Source organism: Ischnura elegans, chromosome 9 (genome assembly GCF_921293095.1).
Source record: "Ischnura elegans chromosome 9, ioIscEleg1.1, whole genome shotgun sequence".
NCBI classification, from domain to species: domain Eukaryota; kingdom Metazoa; phylum Arthropoda; class Insecta; order Odonata; family Coenagrionidae; genus Ischnura; species Ischnura elegans.
The window spans coordinates 64,680,307-64,696,339 of NC_060254.1; the positions used below are offsets into that span (position 1 = coordinate 64,680,307).

General features: G+C 38.2%; 1 protein-coding gene across 1 annotated transcript in view; it reads right to left on the reverse strand.

The window, feature by feature from the left end:
- The window catches only part of LOC124165689 (lachesin-like), a 270,532-nt gene extending 265,709 nt beyond the window's left edge, over positions 1 to 4,823 (reverse strand). Inside the window, exon 1 of the mRNA XM_046543173.1 lies at positions 4,283 to 4,823. Coding sequence (XP_046399129.1) covers positions 4,283 to 4,391 — 109 coding nt within the window. The 5' untranslated portion in view covers positions 4,392 to 4,823. The remainder of the gene's footprint in view (positions 1 to 4,282) is intronic.
- Between the last annotated feature and the right edge of the window lie 11,210 nt (positions 4,824 to 16,033).

Consider the following 16,033-nt stretch of genomic DNA (forward strand, 5'->3'; position numbering starts at 1 on the left):
TCACGGGGATAGCAAATCAAGATAATGTTGCTAAACGTGAGGTAACTGAGCATTTTCGAAAGTTCCATAGTCGTCTAGATCTTAATATACGTGTACCGAAAATTGAAAAAATATGCATCATGGATCGTTATCTTTTGAATAACGTAAACTTATAATAAATACCAAGACTGTCACTATGGTACATTAATACAATTTCAAGAATGGTTGCAGAAAACCGGACAGCACTTTTTTCCAGAAATTTCACTTCGGTCTACGCGTTTCAACCGATATCAGTCACATAAATCCAAATGTCCTTGATGATTATCTAGAGGTTGAAAAACGTATTAACAAAGTAATAATTGTGGAAAAAAGTGCTATCTTGTTTTCCTTTAACCAACATGTATACATTCCATGTATACTTTATATCTCGCCTGCTTCAGTCAACTTTATGAGTGTAAGAAACGGTGCTATGTTTAACTCATTCCAAAAAATCACTGTGGTATGTTAACACACACGTACAGTAATCTGAATCCATTTATGAATATTTTTACAATAAACACTCAACTACTGTAACAAAATAATTTTGCAGCAGTCATTTCGATGACTTTGAAATGAAAAAATAGCAAAGAGAGGGTGAAACCTAGAAATATTCCCAACCGATACACTAAAAACATTTTCCGTACTCAAACATGGCCTTGAAAAAAAAAAGAAGAAATTTTAATTTACCTGAGACTATTTCCCTCTGTTACTCGAAGAGGGGATCTATCCACGCCTCGGTTACTCTCGTTCTGATTCAACTAAACGCGTGAACTGAATGCAAGCGAGAGACCATTGACGGGGCTTTTTGGATATCCTGCATGCATTTTCCAAAGCGAAGTGCATCCGCGGCACAGCGCCGCGTCAGCTAGAACGTAGAGCCCGGTGAAGCACTAGCGAAAATATAACCAGCGAGACGAACCGATTGCTTCTACCTCAGAGATCAACGGAGAATGTTTCGCGGCGTTAGCGCTAGATGCGCTGCATAGCCGCCGCAGTGGGATTCAGCGCTTCCAAGCATCCGAATATTTCTCATGACGGTAAATCATTTGGGAGATTTTCATCTCGGTGCAAACTCATGGCGTGTTTGTGAATTGGTAAGCGACATAGAAGAGTGAAATAATAGGCTGTGATGCATCTCGATGTGTCGCTTTCCTACAAAAATGCATGTGGTGAGCAAACAAGGAAATTTTACTGAAATAATTCAAAAGAGTAACACATTTTACGGCTAAAAAAGGGCAAGAATCGTATGATGTGCCAGCATAAAATCGAAATGCCACAATTATAAAATTGGGTAAGAATTCTGCTATAAACATCGACAGGTAACCCATTAAACGTAATACCTAAATTAAGTTATCCGATCCGATAAAGATAAAATTCTAAGCGTAACAGCGTAAGTTCATCAGATTCAGGCTTCAATTGGTGGCTTCAATTCAAAAGTTAGACATATTTAAATAAATAAAAGATTGTAGCACTTTTCAACAATTTGTTTTTTACTGCGTACAACGCGTTTTTGCTCACTGAGCCATCTTGTCTTGTACCAGATGATGGTTCAGTGAGCCGAAACGCGTTGTACGCAGTAAAAAAAATTGTGAAAGAGTGCTACGATCTTTTATTTATTTAAATATGCGTAACAGCGTGATTATTTACGGCTATAACCCGAAATTTTTGCGTACTATGACATTAAGTCATAAAAGATGGTTTAGTTTCAGCACATGTATTTCAATCCATTTAACCTATTGTTACTAACAATGAGATTTTTCCCAGCGGTATTAATTGTTTCAAAACACGAATACCTTATTGTTACGATATGTGGTCTATCTTGTAATTCCTCATCGTAAAGAAAACAATACTGGTGGACAACGGTATTTCGTGACTACTCAACAACTAATAATAACAGAAAATCTATTTAGTGTAAATAATTTCAACGATGCTTGGAACTTTTTGGATTATTGCAAAATTTACCTTGATGGTACATAAAACTGCTCTACTATTTACTACCTACATAGTATGCTTTGGAATAAAATTGGCATTTTTCACTGGGAAAAAGTTACTCTTACTTTCACACATAACTGAAATCATTTCTCACGAGGCTAGGCCATGATAAATGAATAATTTTTATCCGGCTCCAAAGACCATTTGTAATTTTTTTATTTTATCAAAGTGCTAAAAATTGGGCAGTTACATCTCCAGTAAAACTTGAAACTCCTACACATAGAGAGGTGTTAGCATGGCGAAAATTATGTCAACAAATTTATGCTGATAACTTCAGCTAATGAACAAAAATTCTGATTGGAAATTGAGTCTGATGTTGAGCTATGTAAATCCTCCTTGAATAAAACATAATTTCTAGCTTTTAATATGTAATATCTAGAACTTAGATAATTTGTTCAAATAAAATGTGAAGAGAACTTACATTCTGACGTTTGCATAAAATAAGACCTAATTACATAGTCTACTGTTGCGGTTAATAAATGTTATGCCTCTCCGCAAATTGTCGCTACAGTGAGAGCGTTTAGAAAATATTTTTTTTAAGAATGTCATTCTTTGCGAAACATTTTCTTTTACGGCTCATATATTGACCAATTCCTTCGTCATTTAATATTTTATTTGACGCGAAGAGCAGCTAGCTTCATATGACTTTCGTCATCGTCCCTGTTTATTTACCACGAATGAAACCTACGTTAGGAAGTAAAAATTATACATTTTGAGGGACAGTTTGACATTTTCGACGGCAATATCTCCTTCTCGAGTCTAAACGAACTTTTGTTCATTTAGCGAATGGGGCTTGGTAAGGGAGCACATCAAGGATCTTCGAAACTTCCAGTATCTAATACAACGCTGAAATGAGGTTAATGCGAGGTAATTAATTTTTTTATGCGAGTAAGCCTACATCAGATGGTAATAGAAACTCCATTATTGCAGATTACCCGCATAGAGAATTCCAAACAACCTTAGGAACTGAGCTGCGGCTTCAAACGGGAAGACGCTTGAGTGATGAGGAACGTTCCGAGTCCTGCACCCAGGTTCCAGGATACGCGGCTTTGAATGGGCATGAGTGACTAAGAGTAGGAGAGTCTGCAATTTATTAAAAGAGCATAAATGTTTTGCTAAAAAGAGCTACGAAATGCTTATATTATCGTTTTGCAAGGAATTCCGAAGAAATCGGATTTTTTCAGGGAAAAGTATAGAAAAATTAGAATCGGCAATATCAACGCGTGATTTTTATAATCAGAAACTGCCTAAAATGCATGGTTAAATCTTAAGTAATACATTGAAGATTTTTCAGGAATGTGTGAACGAGACTTTTCACCAACCGAAAGTGATAATATTGGTGGTTGTTTTCGGGAATTGCTGCGTAGGTAATATTATCTTACTCAACGTTTCACTCCTACTTGGAGCGTTATCAAAATAATGTCCCATTCTCTTATCATTCTCTTGATATGAATATTCATTGAATGGGACATTCTCTTGATAAAAGACGATGATCTCACCCACATTGATAAAAGAAGCCGTGAAAATCTTCATACGAAAACGAAGGTGATAATATTTGCAATGTTATAAAAAGAATGCAAATAGTGTAATATTTATTTCCAATTCTATAATACAGACATTTTTCGAGAACGTAAAATTTTGAGTATTAGCCAAGTATTGTTTGTGGTAGGTATGCCTTTTTAGAAAGTTCGCATTTAAAATTAACGCATATAATGTACATAAAGTAATGAAAACCGTCTATATGCGTATTTGATAAGAACAGAAAAAATTAAAGTCTAATGAAGTCTAATAAATTTTCCTAGAGACAATAGGAAAAGAACATGATCAGTTGTCAAATGCTAATTTGTATGAAATTTACATTACACACAAATAAAATTTGCTTTCCAACCATTTTCAACCAATATCTCCACTGGACCCGTCGTATTTCTTCATTAAGCAGTAAAAAATTATGCTATCATCTTGAAATTTTTAGGGTTTATAGAGAAAGCCCATCTAAATTATAGTTTTCTTTAATCACATAAACTTATATGCTCGTATTTTCAAAAGAGTAAAACTTAACTATTTGAGATACAATAAAATATTCATAAAACTCTATTGAGCCTGAAAATGTCCTGAGAATGATAATGTATGTTTTAAGCTTCATGCAAAAGTAATCACAAAGTAAAGACAAAATACGAGCGGTTGAGCGCGAGTGATGAGACTGCTAAAGAACGAGTGCTTCGAAATTAATTGCAATTAGTTTCGATTTGAGAACCTTGCCGATGAGTCCTACCTGTTGAGATGATTAGGGAGATCATCACCAGAGGCGCCAGCAGCCCTCGAAAACTCGCCATGGCTGGAGTCTTTTGATGTTTCCTCTTGACAGGGCGATCCTCGATCATCAGCACTTCTCCTTATCTTGTATATCAGTTCCGATATTTCCCGTCGGGCGTCACTATGCACTACACTTATTAAAAGCACCGAAGTTGAAGTTTGACCACAAATGAATCACCGCCGCAAAAACAATAGCCGATTGATTTTTGCACTTAGCTCCCTCTTCCGTCGCCTTTTTTCGACAATAAGAGGCGACGAATCGATTCAATAGTTATGTCCGTATCCACTGTAACGAAAGGGACTCCCCTGCCAAAATATCTTTGTGAGACTTTGACCACATTTCACTGGTAGTTTCAGAATCATTTAGTTACGTCTGCAACGGATATTTTCTGACGAGCATCAAACTATGAATTAAACGTTGACCCTCATCAAGACCTTAAAAAAAACGTCAAAGGGACGGCAAAAGGTTTACACTATTTTCTTTATAACTGCGAAAAATAATAATCCTTATACGGTTAAAGAACTGATTTGAAAAGGTTCGTATAAAAAATCTAATAACCTTGTTTAAGGTACAAAATAAGGAGGCTCTCAAAATACGTCAATAAATGCTTTCAAGTATGAAAAAATCGCAAAACCAATCTAAAACTCTGACGATTGAAAAGGAGTATGTCCCAAAACTTCAAAACTATCTGACAGAATCGCAAAACATTCATACGACTTCTTACGACAAAATTTGACAATCCTTTTCATGGATTAACATTGTTGACCAAGAATATAAATTTTCTCCACCAAAAGACAACCCACGATGAATCCTCAATTAAGATTTCTCTCGGAATTTAGAAAACGAACCTCGGAGGAGATAAAGTCTGAGCGTATTCCTTCTCTGATGAACTGAATCTTCATTCGCGATACCACTGGGGAAACATTATTTTATTTTACCTCCCTTGCGTGCAAGAGAAACGGTATAGAAAGATTTTTTTCAGCTGACAATATTATAAGCACAAGTCTCTTTCGTTGTATACTGGAGATATATACGGCGTAAAGAAGACAATACAGCTGACTTCACGGAGCTATTCCGCCCCTGAATCAGTTCTGGCAGTACATCCTGTGGTAGGCTCCAGGTCGGCCGGCCGTCTCGAAGGCGCGGATGCACGGATGAAACCCCCGGGAGGTGGCGAAGGATTCGCCGGAGCCACTCCCGCCCTGCTGCGGGTCATTGCCTCTACGCTCGACCTCTTTCCACGGCATTCGTCCCACTACTCGGGGAAGAACGGGATAATTATGTCTTCCCACCCGCCATTCACAGTACCAACTCACTTCAGTCCGAGTAACTCACGTATCTGCTAACTTCATGAGCAGAGGGGACAAAAAAGAGAAAGCTGCCCGTTTTGCGCAATAAATTTAGAAAGATTATTTCAATAATACTCTTTTTGACAAAAATTTGGCCACTTTCATCTCTGAGTTCAACTCCAAACTTCGAACTTAGTCTCCGACACCTGTCTAAGACAATGGGGAAATTTTGCAACGCAGTTTTATAACAACCAGATTCAAAACATATTATTCTCTTGAACAGAGAGGAGATTCTGTTGGGATAATGAGGTGGTGATACTGCACGATATGGTGAGAAAAGGTTCGTCGATGTTGCCGCAGAGTCAGAAAAATAGGCAGGAAAATGTACCAAACTTTTTCCCGGCTGCTTTAAATTATTTTCGCGTCTTCATTCACTCTCTCAATTCTGGCGGTTATTCATTGAAGCAGTCGAAGACTGGGGAGAAGGGATCCCTGGAGTGATCCGGATTCTTGAATCCCCTGGGACTTGAGCCCCTGCGGATAGGGATAGCGGGGGCACGGAACGAAGAAGGGTTAGTGGAATGGGAGAGGTGAAGACGTATATTTCCGTCACACAAGGGTTGCCTTCTGAGAATCTTCCACTGGACCACTTGTCATTTATTACTCGCTGGAACAATTAGCCGGCAACTCTTGCTCAGCCATTTCCTTCAGGCAGAGTATATATATATTTTTTGAGGAAGAATATACTCTGTTCGCAGACACCTTTAATTAGTTTTCTGGTGAGTTACCAGAGAGAATATGAAGTCTGTCTTCCTAAGGGCTATATTGAGAATACGAGGAGACCATTCAAACAACTATCAAGCTCAAAGCTTTGAGACACTCGCCGCTATGGGACAGGGATACGATAAGTTTCCGAAAAATCAGTCAACAACAACAACAAAAATACTGGCAAATTTAAAGAACAGTTCTCAATATTTTGTCAATTTTTTGCTGCCTTTGACGCGTTGCTCCTGACTGAAAAAAACGGCTCCAATTTACGGCTCTAATAAAAGTTTTCCAATAAGTCCGAGTTCACACACATATTAGACAAGACCAAACCTCAAATGACAGTTCACAGACAGCGAAATTGATCTCACTCCCTACAAGAAAATACTTGGTTATAAGTGTCAGCTCTTCCTTCAAGTCGAATGCACACTTTCACACGATGAGTAAGACGGCTGGACCACGGAAAAAAATCCAGTTCTGTCCATCACCCACGTTGACACTGCCAGCTTCGCCGTTTTGGAGAGATAATAGGCCAGCTATTATCAAAGAGCCTTGCGGCAAGTGAATTTTGTTCAAACTTATCACCACACGAATCCAACCGGTACGTCACTTGCGGAGAAAAAATCGAATTGCACACGGAGAAACACTCTTGGGTGTCTGTCCGGGGTAATATTCCACTCGCCGGTGTTGAAACAAGTTTATTCCCAATCGGCACCGGGATGAGAAGTTCCTTTGCACATTCTCCTCAAACACAGCACTCGCTGGAAACCTCGAAAGCGGGGTTCCCTGAGCGTCGACTCACAACGGCGGACTCCCTCGCACTGCGCAGAGCCCATCTACGCCGGCGTGTGGACGCGGGGGTGGGGGGAAGCGGGGGAGGAGTGGGGGAAGGCGAAATTGTTGCGGAAGGGAGGGGAGTGGAGGGGTGGGAAAGACCCAGAGGGTCTGACGGAGGGGTATTCGTGAGGTGGTAATGGCAGGCGGTGTTAGATGATGGTCCGGGACATGGCTGGGAGACAACGGGATGGGTTGAGGCACATAATAAGGAAGAATGCATATAAATAAATCTGCACTAGCCACAGACCAAGATGAATGTTTCACTAATAAGGATGAATCATTGCATGACTAAATACGTGAATGACGTAAATCGTGTTTCTCGACGAGTAGTTTCAACAGAAAATCTTGTGTTAACTATATTATTCCTCAATTGATGCGTAGGTTAGGAAAAATATGGTTCCAACATGACAGAGATAACGTTTTATCTTTTCCAAGGAGACTGCATAGAGGAGGCCCGATTGCATCCCAAAGAAGGCTGATTTCTGTTGCCACTTCGGTCGCATTTTGATCGGCTTTCACTAATGTCCGCGACGCGGTGAAATGTGCAATTAGATCCACTTTTTTTCAATATTTTGCGTATAACGTTTGTAATTGCGAGGAATAGCATCGAAAAGAAATACATTTTACAGATCACAGCATCACGTGAATAAAATTCGATAAACACCCCTAATTGTACGTTACTTCTCCGTGAAACTAGGATCAATTTGTCCGTCAGCGACACGAGTGGCGACTTTTGCAAACTCATTTAAATGCGTGGTGGGTGAAACACTTTTCGAGGCCGACTTGAGTATCCTCTTTTGTAACATTCGTGATCTTTTCATTGCGAGCTTGGCCAGAACTAATAAGGTCTCAATTTCTTATGATAGAATCGTATCAAAGGAGGAATGGTAAATTTTGAGAAGAGCATGCATTTAGATGATGTGAGGACTCTAAATATCCATAAAATGAAACATGATAATCACAGTTCCACAGTATAGAAAACTGTACGTTTAACATTTTTCAAATGTTTCAGTACTAAAATTTTAATCTGCGATCCAAGCAACCAATTACTAAATAAGAATTTTTTAAAATCGTTTTTTCCACGATTAATGTTTATGTTGATGGTTTAATAAGTACAGTCTGAGATTTACCTTGATTTTTGTAGTCGGTCTATCGTAACCAGCAATCGAAAGACCCAGGTTTGAATTTCGGTAAGGCCAAATGATGTTGTCGTCGGGAATTTCATCTTTAATGAATATAACTATGCATATTATTTTTCGCGTAATTGAACCTCTGGCTTACCTTACCTTAAGGGTAACATTTTTTCTGACTTATCCGTAAGTAAAAGTATTACCCTTATGCATCAAGATTTAATAAACTCGATTAAATATTATCTCATTTGGAGGAAATGACATTCGACGCAAAATATTCAAATAATGGCCTCAAATTATGCTGATTGGCTTCATCTAGGCTGTCTAACATTCATTTTATTTTCAGCTGATATATCTATATCATATCTAGCGGTAGATTTCTAGGGTAATAATTAGGGGAAATTCACCTTATGACTCGGAGGCTGCGCGCTAGGCTTAGATTGCTTGAACAAATAAGAATGGATATCTTTAAGAGCGACACAGAGAACAAAATATTGGAGCCACACTATATTTCCAGGTCCGATAGAAGCGATAAATTAAGAGAGATGTTTTGCCGAACGGAAAGATGTGGGAATTCGTTTTTCCCCCGAACCATAAAGGACTTTAATAAACGCTAGTCCCAACTTCTTTGGAGCACTTCATTTTCTTTAGCTGTAAACGGCTGGTGTCCTAACACCCCCTGCCACACGCCTTTTAGGTGGCTTGCGGGGCATTGTGTAGATGTAGATGAAGATGAAATATATTTTCCGTAGTCTAAGGAGATATCAGCGGGGCGTGCTGAATTAAATGCGCTAAACACGTTCCGACCCGATCACCCGACACGGCCGAGACATTCAAACCAATCCACCCAGTCCGACCAACTTAACTTAAGCCTGAATAACACGATCATTTGCTTTCATCGCGAAAAGTAATCACTAGAGCGATCGCTTTTAGCGACGGGAAAAGTGATCGCTCTAGTGATCATTTTTCTGAATCACACGGTCCCTCCCGCCGTCGCCTTTCGCATCACTTCCGATAGCAGAGCTCGCACAGATCCGTATAACGAAAATATATAGCGTGTTTGTTCATCTATGTTGTTCCCACGATTGTCAAACGTTGCGCTGCAATCGCTCCATACGGAAATGCGTTCTGATTTGCTGATATAGGGTTTTGGTGACGGTTTCGGCGACGGAAAAGGCGACCGGACGTGTAATGAAAAAAGTGATGGGAATCCTCATCGCGATCGTGATCGCGAAAAACAATTGCCGGCGACGATCATTTGCGGGTGTCACTCGCACTTAATCACACGACAAAATGATCGTGTGATTCAGGTTTGTATTCCTTAGGACACAACGACATCGCGTTGAGTGAAGTTGGTTTCGCCTTCTTTTGGCAATGGTTCCGCATTTTTCGAAAAGTCAAAAAATGGGTTTGGCTTCAGCCAATTACGTTCTCATTGATGATATAAAAAAAGAGAAGATTTCGGACGAAGAAGCGGCTGCTTGAAGTTTCACCCACATGAATTTACTTCGAGAATTGGATGGAAACGATCTCCGAAATTATTTGAGGATGGGCGAAGTATGTTGAATTAAAACTTTTTGGGCTATATCGCCGCGTCAGATTTTGGGTGGCCCCAACGTTTCCCGACCTATGCTGGTCGCTTTCTCAAGGGAATCTGATTCAGATACAGATTCCCTTGAGAAAGCGACCAGCATAGGTCGGGAAACGTTGGGGCCACCCAAAATCTGACGCGGCGATATAGCCCAAAAAGTTTTAATTCAACATGACGAGCACCCGCGAAAGTTTTAACGAAGGGCGAAGTATGTTTCGTGAAGTGAAGTTAATGGAATTGATTGGCAAGATCAAATCTCAAATTGATAGAAAAAATAGCCGATATCGGTACAGACGTTACGACACCACAGAAATCGGGGTAGGATGGTCGGCGGTTGGATGGTTTGCTAGGACTATGATGGAAAAATGATGGGTTTTCCATCTTGGGTGCCATAGTGATTGCGTGCAGTGGCGCAGCGAGAGGAGGGTTTTGGGGGATAAAACACCCCGCCAGGCCTTCGAAAAATTTTAAATAACAAAATATTAAGTATAAAAACAACGAATAGTAAATATTTTTATAGAATAGTGTAAGGTTTAATAAAATATCCCTAAGAAATCTGTAAAACTCACCATGATGAACAAAATATCTTAAACATTTTTTTGGGGGAAGGGCACCCGCGCCTCCAGTATTCTATACCCCCAGTATTAGTTGCGCTTAAAACCCCCCTAGCTTTAATTTCAAGCTGCGTGCCTAATTTCGTGAGACTATTATTTTTCCTCCATCATTGCGACGATCGCTGGAGCTATCCCTCAAAAGGGACGGAAAAATAATCGTAAGATTTAGGCTTAGGGTAACTTCGTGCTTAAAAAGATTATAATTTTTTTCTGCTGTTTTGCATCTACCTTGGGAACTTCATTCAAATGATTTGGCATTTATTCCATTGCATGTTCCATTTTATTCCAAGATTCTATTTATTACTAAAGTACCTTTTAATTACAAGAATATGAGAATTATTGAAAGGATTGTCCTCAACCTGACAATTTCATGAGAGTAGGTATCCAAAATCAAGGAGTCTACCATGATAAAGAAGGTCTTCTTACGAAGAAACTCATAGGGCCGGTTTATAATGTCTGGTCATTGCTAATTAATAGATGATACAGTCTTCAAATTTACCTTAGGGGAGATGACAGTTCCGGTGAGCTTTTGCATAAGATCAGACTTCATGCCAGTCAGAACCTTCTGCCTTCGCCAGGTAAATTGGAAGGCTATATTATCTGCTGGTTTGCGCAATCCAGATAGTATGAGACCGACTATTAGTACAATTAAACCGGCTTTAAGTAAAGTATGTATAAACTGTTAATAACCACCATTCTCTTCTTTACACACAATCATACTTCCGGTTGACTGCCATATAGGTATCAACGCTCAGTCTTGATTTCGCCGGTCATTAAGCGAATTGCGCCTTGCCTTAAGGCTTAGTCATCTACATTTTATAAATAAAATGGACGTTTCTTTTCTAGAGAACTTAAATTTCAGCAATAGTTAAACCCGAGGTGGCCAGTCCGTGGCCATCCTTGAGTATTTCTCCGCCCCACGAGTTTAAAAAAAGGTAGTGCCCTAAAACCTTACTACCGACATTTCAATTGTGGCCTACGGACTTATGATGAATTTCCAAAGTGGTCCGCTATATCATTTTAGTTAGATCACCCTTGCCCTAAACAATCAATTATGTTTTCATAAAATTTAATTTTACATTTTTGAAACTATATGCAGAATGCGAAAATATAACGAAAGTTTAGTTTTAATTAATGGCGGCATTGTGGAAAAGGTCGATGCAGTTTTTCATTAGAGGTCAATTTTTACATAAAGTATGAGCTTGGATCGGTAGTTATAGAGATAAAACCTCACTTCCGATATTACGTGGTACTGAACATACATGCTTCTCTTACGTTCACATATCCACTCTTCTCCACCGAGTTTTTCGAATTAGTATGATATTTTTTAAATCACTAAATTTATCAAAAACCAACTGATGGTGGCAACATTGGCAATTACATTTGAAAAGTCCATTCAAAATTTTGTCACGAGTATCAGTATTAGCCAGTTGGCACTCTTGTGTTTTCAAAGGTTCGCAAATGTATTTACCTAAATTTGGTAGTTATAATTGTAATACAGAGTGTGAAATATTTAATTCCAATTTATTGAAAATAGAATTGATAGTGCCTAAAGTTACACCTTCGAGCAACTTAAATTTTAAAAATAGTGTTTTAACAACGTAAAAAGGTGTCCCCAGAGTTGAGTCGAATTATATACTCACTTTTTCATTTTTCATGCATAATTCCCTACGTGTCCCCTGTAGGTGTTTTGGTAGGGGTTAATTTGATATACTCTAACACCCACTCAATCATGTTGACTACAAAGAGAAATAAGATTAAAGAAAGCTAAAATTCAAGGAAAATAAATTTTTCTTGATGAAAACAAAAATACCCATCTTCAAAGGGATTACTAAACCCATTAAACAATTGATGAAAGACAGCTCCCATTTTTTCGTGTTTAAAACTTCATTTACTAGAGTATAATGACTGCATTCATCGGGATTCCAGTTTCTCGTCGCTCTAGACGGAGCAGCTTTAGAATGGTTGGGTGGGGTCGTTGACGCCTGATGAAGAATAGGAGAGGGTATTGCCTCAGAACACAAAAACGCGGAGACTTCCGCGAGAGAAAGTAGACCGTATGGAATTGCGTGAAAACTTCTGAGTCGAGAATTAAAAATCAAAGTTACGGTCTGCGCGAAAGTTAACGACAATGCGTGGTAAAGGATTTCGAGACTGGAAGAGTCTCTTCTAAAAAAAAACTTCTAAAAAATCGTTGCTATGGGTAGGGGAGCTGCTCATACAGGCAAATGTGTTTTTGTGATTTGTTTTTAATTATATTTTTCTTTTCTTATGTTTTATAAGTAAAAAACTTTTTTAGTTGCAAACTTTATTTTTTTTGAAATTCTATAATGAATGTGATATCACTTAGCCGGAGTGATTATGTAGAAGCCGAGCCTATTCCTTGACCGAGCAAGTCGGATGGCTTCTTAATTCTCTGTGATGAGATTAATCATCCTTGATTATAGTAATTTTATTTATAGCCTCGGACTTAGAGCTATTTTGAATTGAATGCTAATTATTTTTCTTTTGGATCACTCAATAAAAATTCCACGCCAAAAAAATGTAGACCACAAAAAAGTAGATGGTAATTCCATCATCTGTTCAAGGTAAAATGACGTAACTTAGTTTTTCACCGGAATACGAGTAAATTATTGCAAGTTAAGCTATCCAGTCCTCGAGACTTTGAGTGCTCAATGTTTTACAACTAGCCTGAATCGTCCATCCTAAATATATATGTATTATACATGGAAGTAGTATGATATGAAAAAAAAACCTTGATAGCAATGCGATATTGGAGGCCCTGAATGTGTAACAAAAAAACTCTTGGCAATATAACGAGAGTAATTTAATAAGGCAAAGCATTTAAGAAACTGTATGAAGGAGAAAACGATAAAAATATTAATTATTGATTTCACTTATGAAACGGCCAAAAAAAAATAGCATATTTAGAGAAGGTGACTGGCAACTCAAGTAGGTAATCGTAGGGAAAGAAAGAAAAACCTGGCGTTGAATGGCGTTCTAAACAAAGGACATCAAGGGAACCATCGCTTAGCATCGCATTCGATGGTCGGAGTGTTTAGAGTGCCATTCACAAAGTATCGCGCAGACTTTGAAGAATATCCGCCTCTGCCAAGGGTAAAAAAAATCAAAATATAATGAAATATTTGTTAGGGTTAGGGAAGAATGGAGTGAATATTACGTATCGCCCAATAGTCACTATAATGTAAAAGCTTTTAAAAGAAGTGAAACTTCAACAAAAGGTCTATTTTTTTTAGGTCAAACGTTTACAATTGACTATCAGAAAAGAATAAAACCTAGCTAGCTAGTTGCCCAATTGGGCAACCTTGCTAGTTGCCCAATAATTTATACACTCTCGACAGGTTTTGATACAGTGTGTCATAGTAAATTAATTATTATGGAAATAGGAAAGTATTATTCTTTCCTGACAGTTATGAATGAATTCAATCTAGTGGACCCTCGAGCTATTGCATTTGTTTAGAATTGAATCAACTAGGTAAGCCATTGCTTTGATTTCAATGGATTGAATGGAAGGTACATGTGTAACGAGAATATAACATCTTCAAATGTTCTTCAACTATATATGAGTTTTCCTTGAGGCCGTTTACCTGGAGAACATTGATATTTCGATTAATGGAAAATAACTGCTGCTTTTATCGGGTTTGGATGACAATTCTTTGCTTTCGTGATAAAAGCTTTTCTTACCATCGACAAGCTATAGGTCGTTGACGTCCGCTAAAGTGCAGGCGAGGTTGTTGGCCCTGAGCGCAGTAACTCAGAGAAACCAACTAGAGGAGACAGATAAATGCGTTTTATTTCTTAAAAATAATATTTTGACGATTCATAGAGCAAAGTATCATTAATAGTAGCTTCAAAGTTTCCATCGGAAATTTTTATATTACCTTTTTCATTAAACTGGGGAGTCCATATGTTTATCACCCCTATTGTATATGGTGTTGATTAGAGTAGCGCAGTGGATAAGGTACTCTCGTTAACAAAGGCTACTTTCAGTTCAACTATATTTTTTATAGATCATTTAATTAATGTATTTTAAGACATATATTGGAAAATATTTTTAGTTTGGTAGGAGGATTAATTAAATTTAAACCATCAAATTTAGCATCGGTAGACCTACCCTTACACCTAATGTTGTAATCCCTTCCCTGGAAACGGGGTATGTTTCACGTTAGAGGTTTCTGAACTTATTTATTGCCAACTTCCTTATATAAATTTCAATATGTCAATGCAGAAATAAATATTTAATTTCCAAAATACATGAAACATGTAAATGACGCTATTGCGTTGAAAATCGGTGGATAGCAGTAAACATTTTTGGAAAAGTACCATCTTATTATATTCCAAACCATAAAAATAGTAAGCCTGACGGCATTTAAATATAAATTTAACCCAGAAGACTCATATAATAACCTAACAAAATAACTAACATAATAATAAAATATGAAAACTGCGTAAGAATATATGCATAAATCATTCCCAAAGTTGTTGACCATCATTCACTCAGTGATGTAATCTGAATATAGGTTGGGGATAGCTGAGATTAAAGATTAAAGTGATAAGATGGTAACGGTGTGATCGTGTAGATGCCACACATTTGGGAAGGGATTGGGGCTTCTCCACAGGCATTTGCATTAAAACATTAAGGATGAAGAGTCTTGTTCCTTTCCCTGTGCGGTGCCTCTATCAAGGATATTTTGAGGGTTTTCCAAATGCCTTTCCCGTAATTTGATTCTGGGACCCGTCGATCAGCAGCGAAGCCAAGGGGACTGCATAAAGAAGACCCAATCACATCAGATTGAAGGCTGATTTCTGTTGCCAATTCGGTCGCATTTTAATCGGTTTTCAATAATATTCGCGACGCGGTGATGAGTGCACTGAGATTCTTTTTTTCCAATATTTTTCATCATAATGTTTGTACTTGCGATTAATAGCATTGATTAGCTATGAATTTGATGGATCATGTATATAAATTTTCGTCATTCCCCTAATTATACCTATTTTCCCGTGAAACTCGAATAAATTCCACCATCAGCGACACGAGTGGCAACTGTTGTAAACCATTTTAAATGCGCGGTGGGTAACAAAATATTTACCGACTTGAGGCACCTCTTTTGTAATATAAGTGAGGCAAATAGTCTACGAACTAACCCTCCACGCACCCCTGCTGCACATCGATGACGATGTTTCAGTTGGCATTTCAGGAAAATCAGCTACGAACGATAATGTAATTCACGTGTAAATTTCTCCCAGTATATTGAGGAGGTTATGCAATGATTGCTCCAGAATAGACGGCGGTAATCTTATGCATATCAAATCATATCATATTAAAAGTGGAATGACCCCACAGGCCTCATTTTTCAATAAAGAAATTTGCCTCAGTCGCAAAAACTAGCATTTTAACTAGATACTTTTAACGTTTTTGTACCTACTTTAATCATTATTAATCACGGTCAAATCAAAATCGC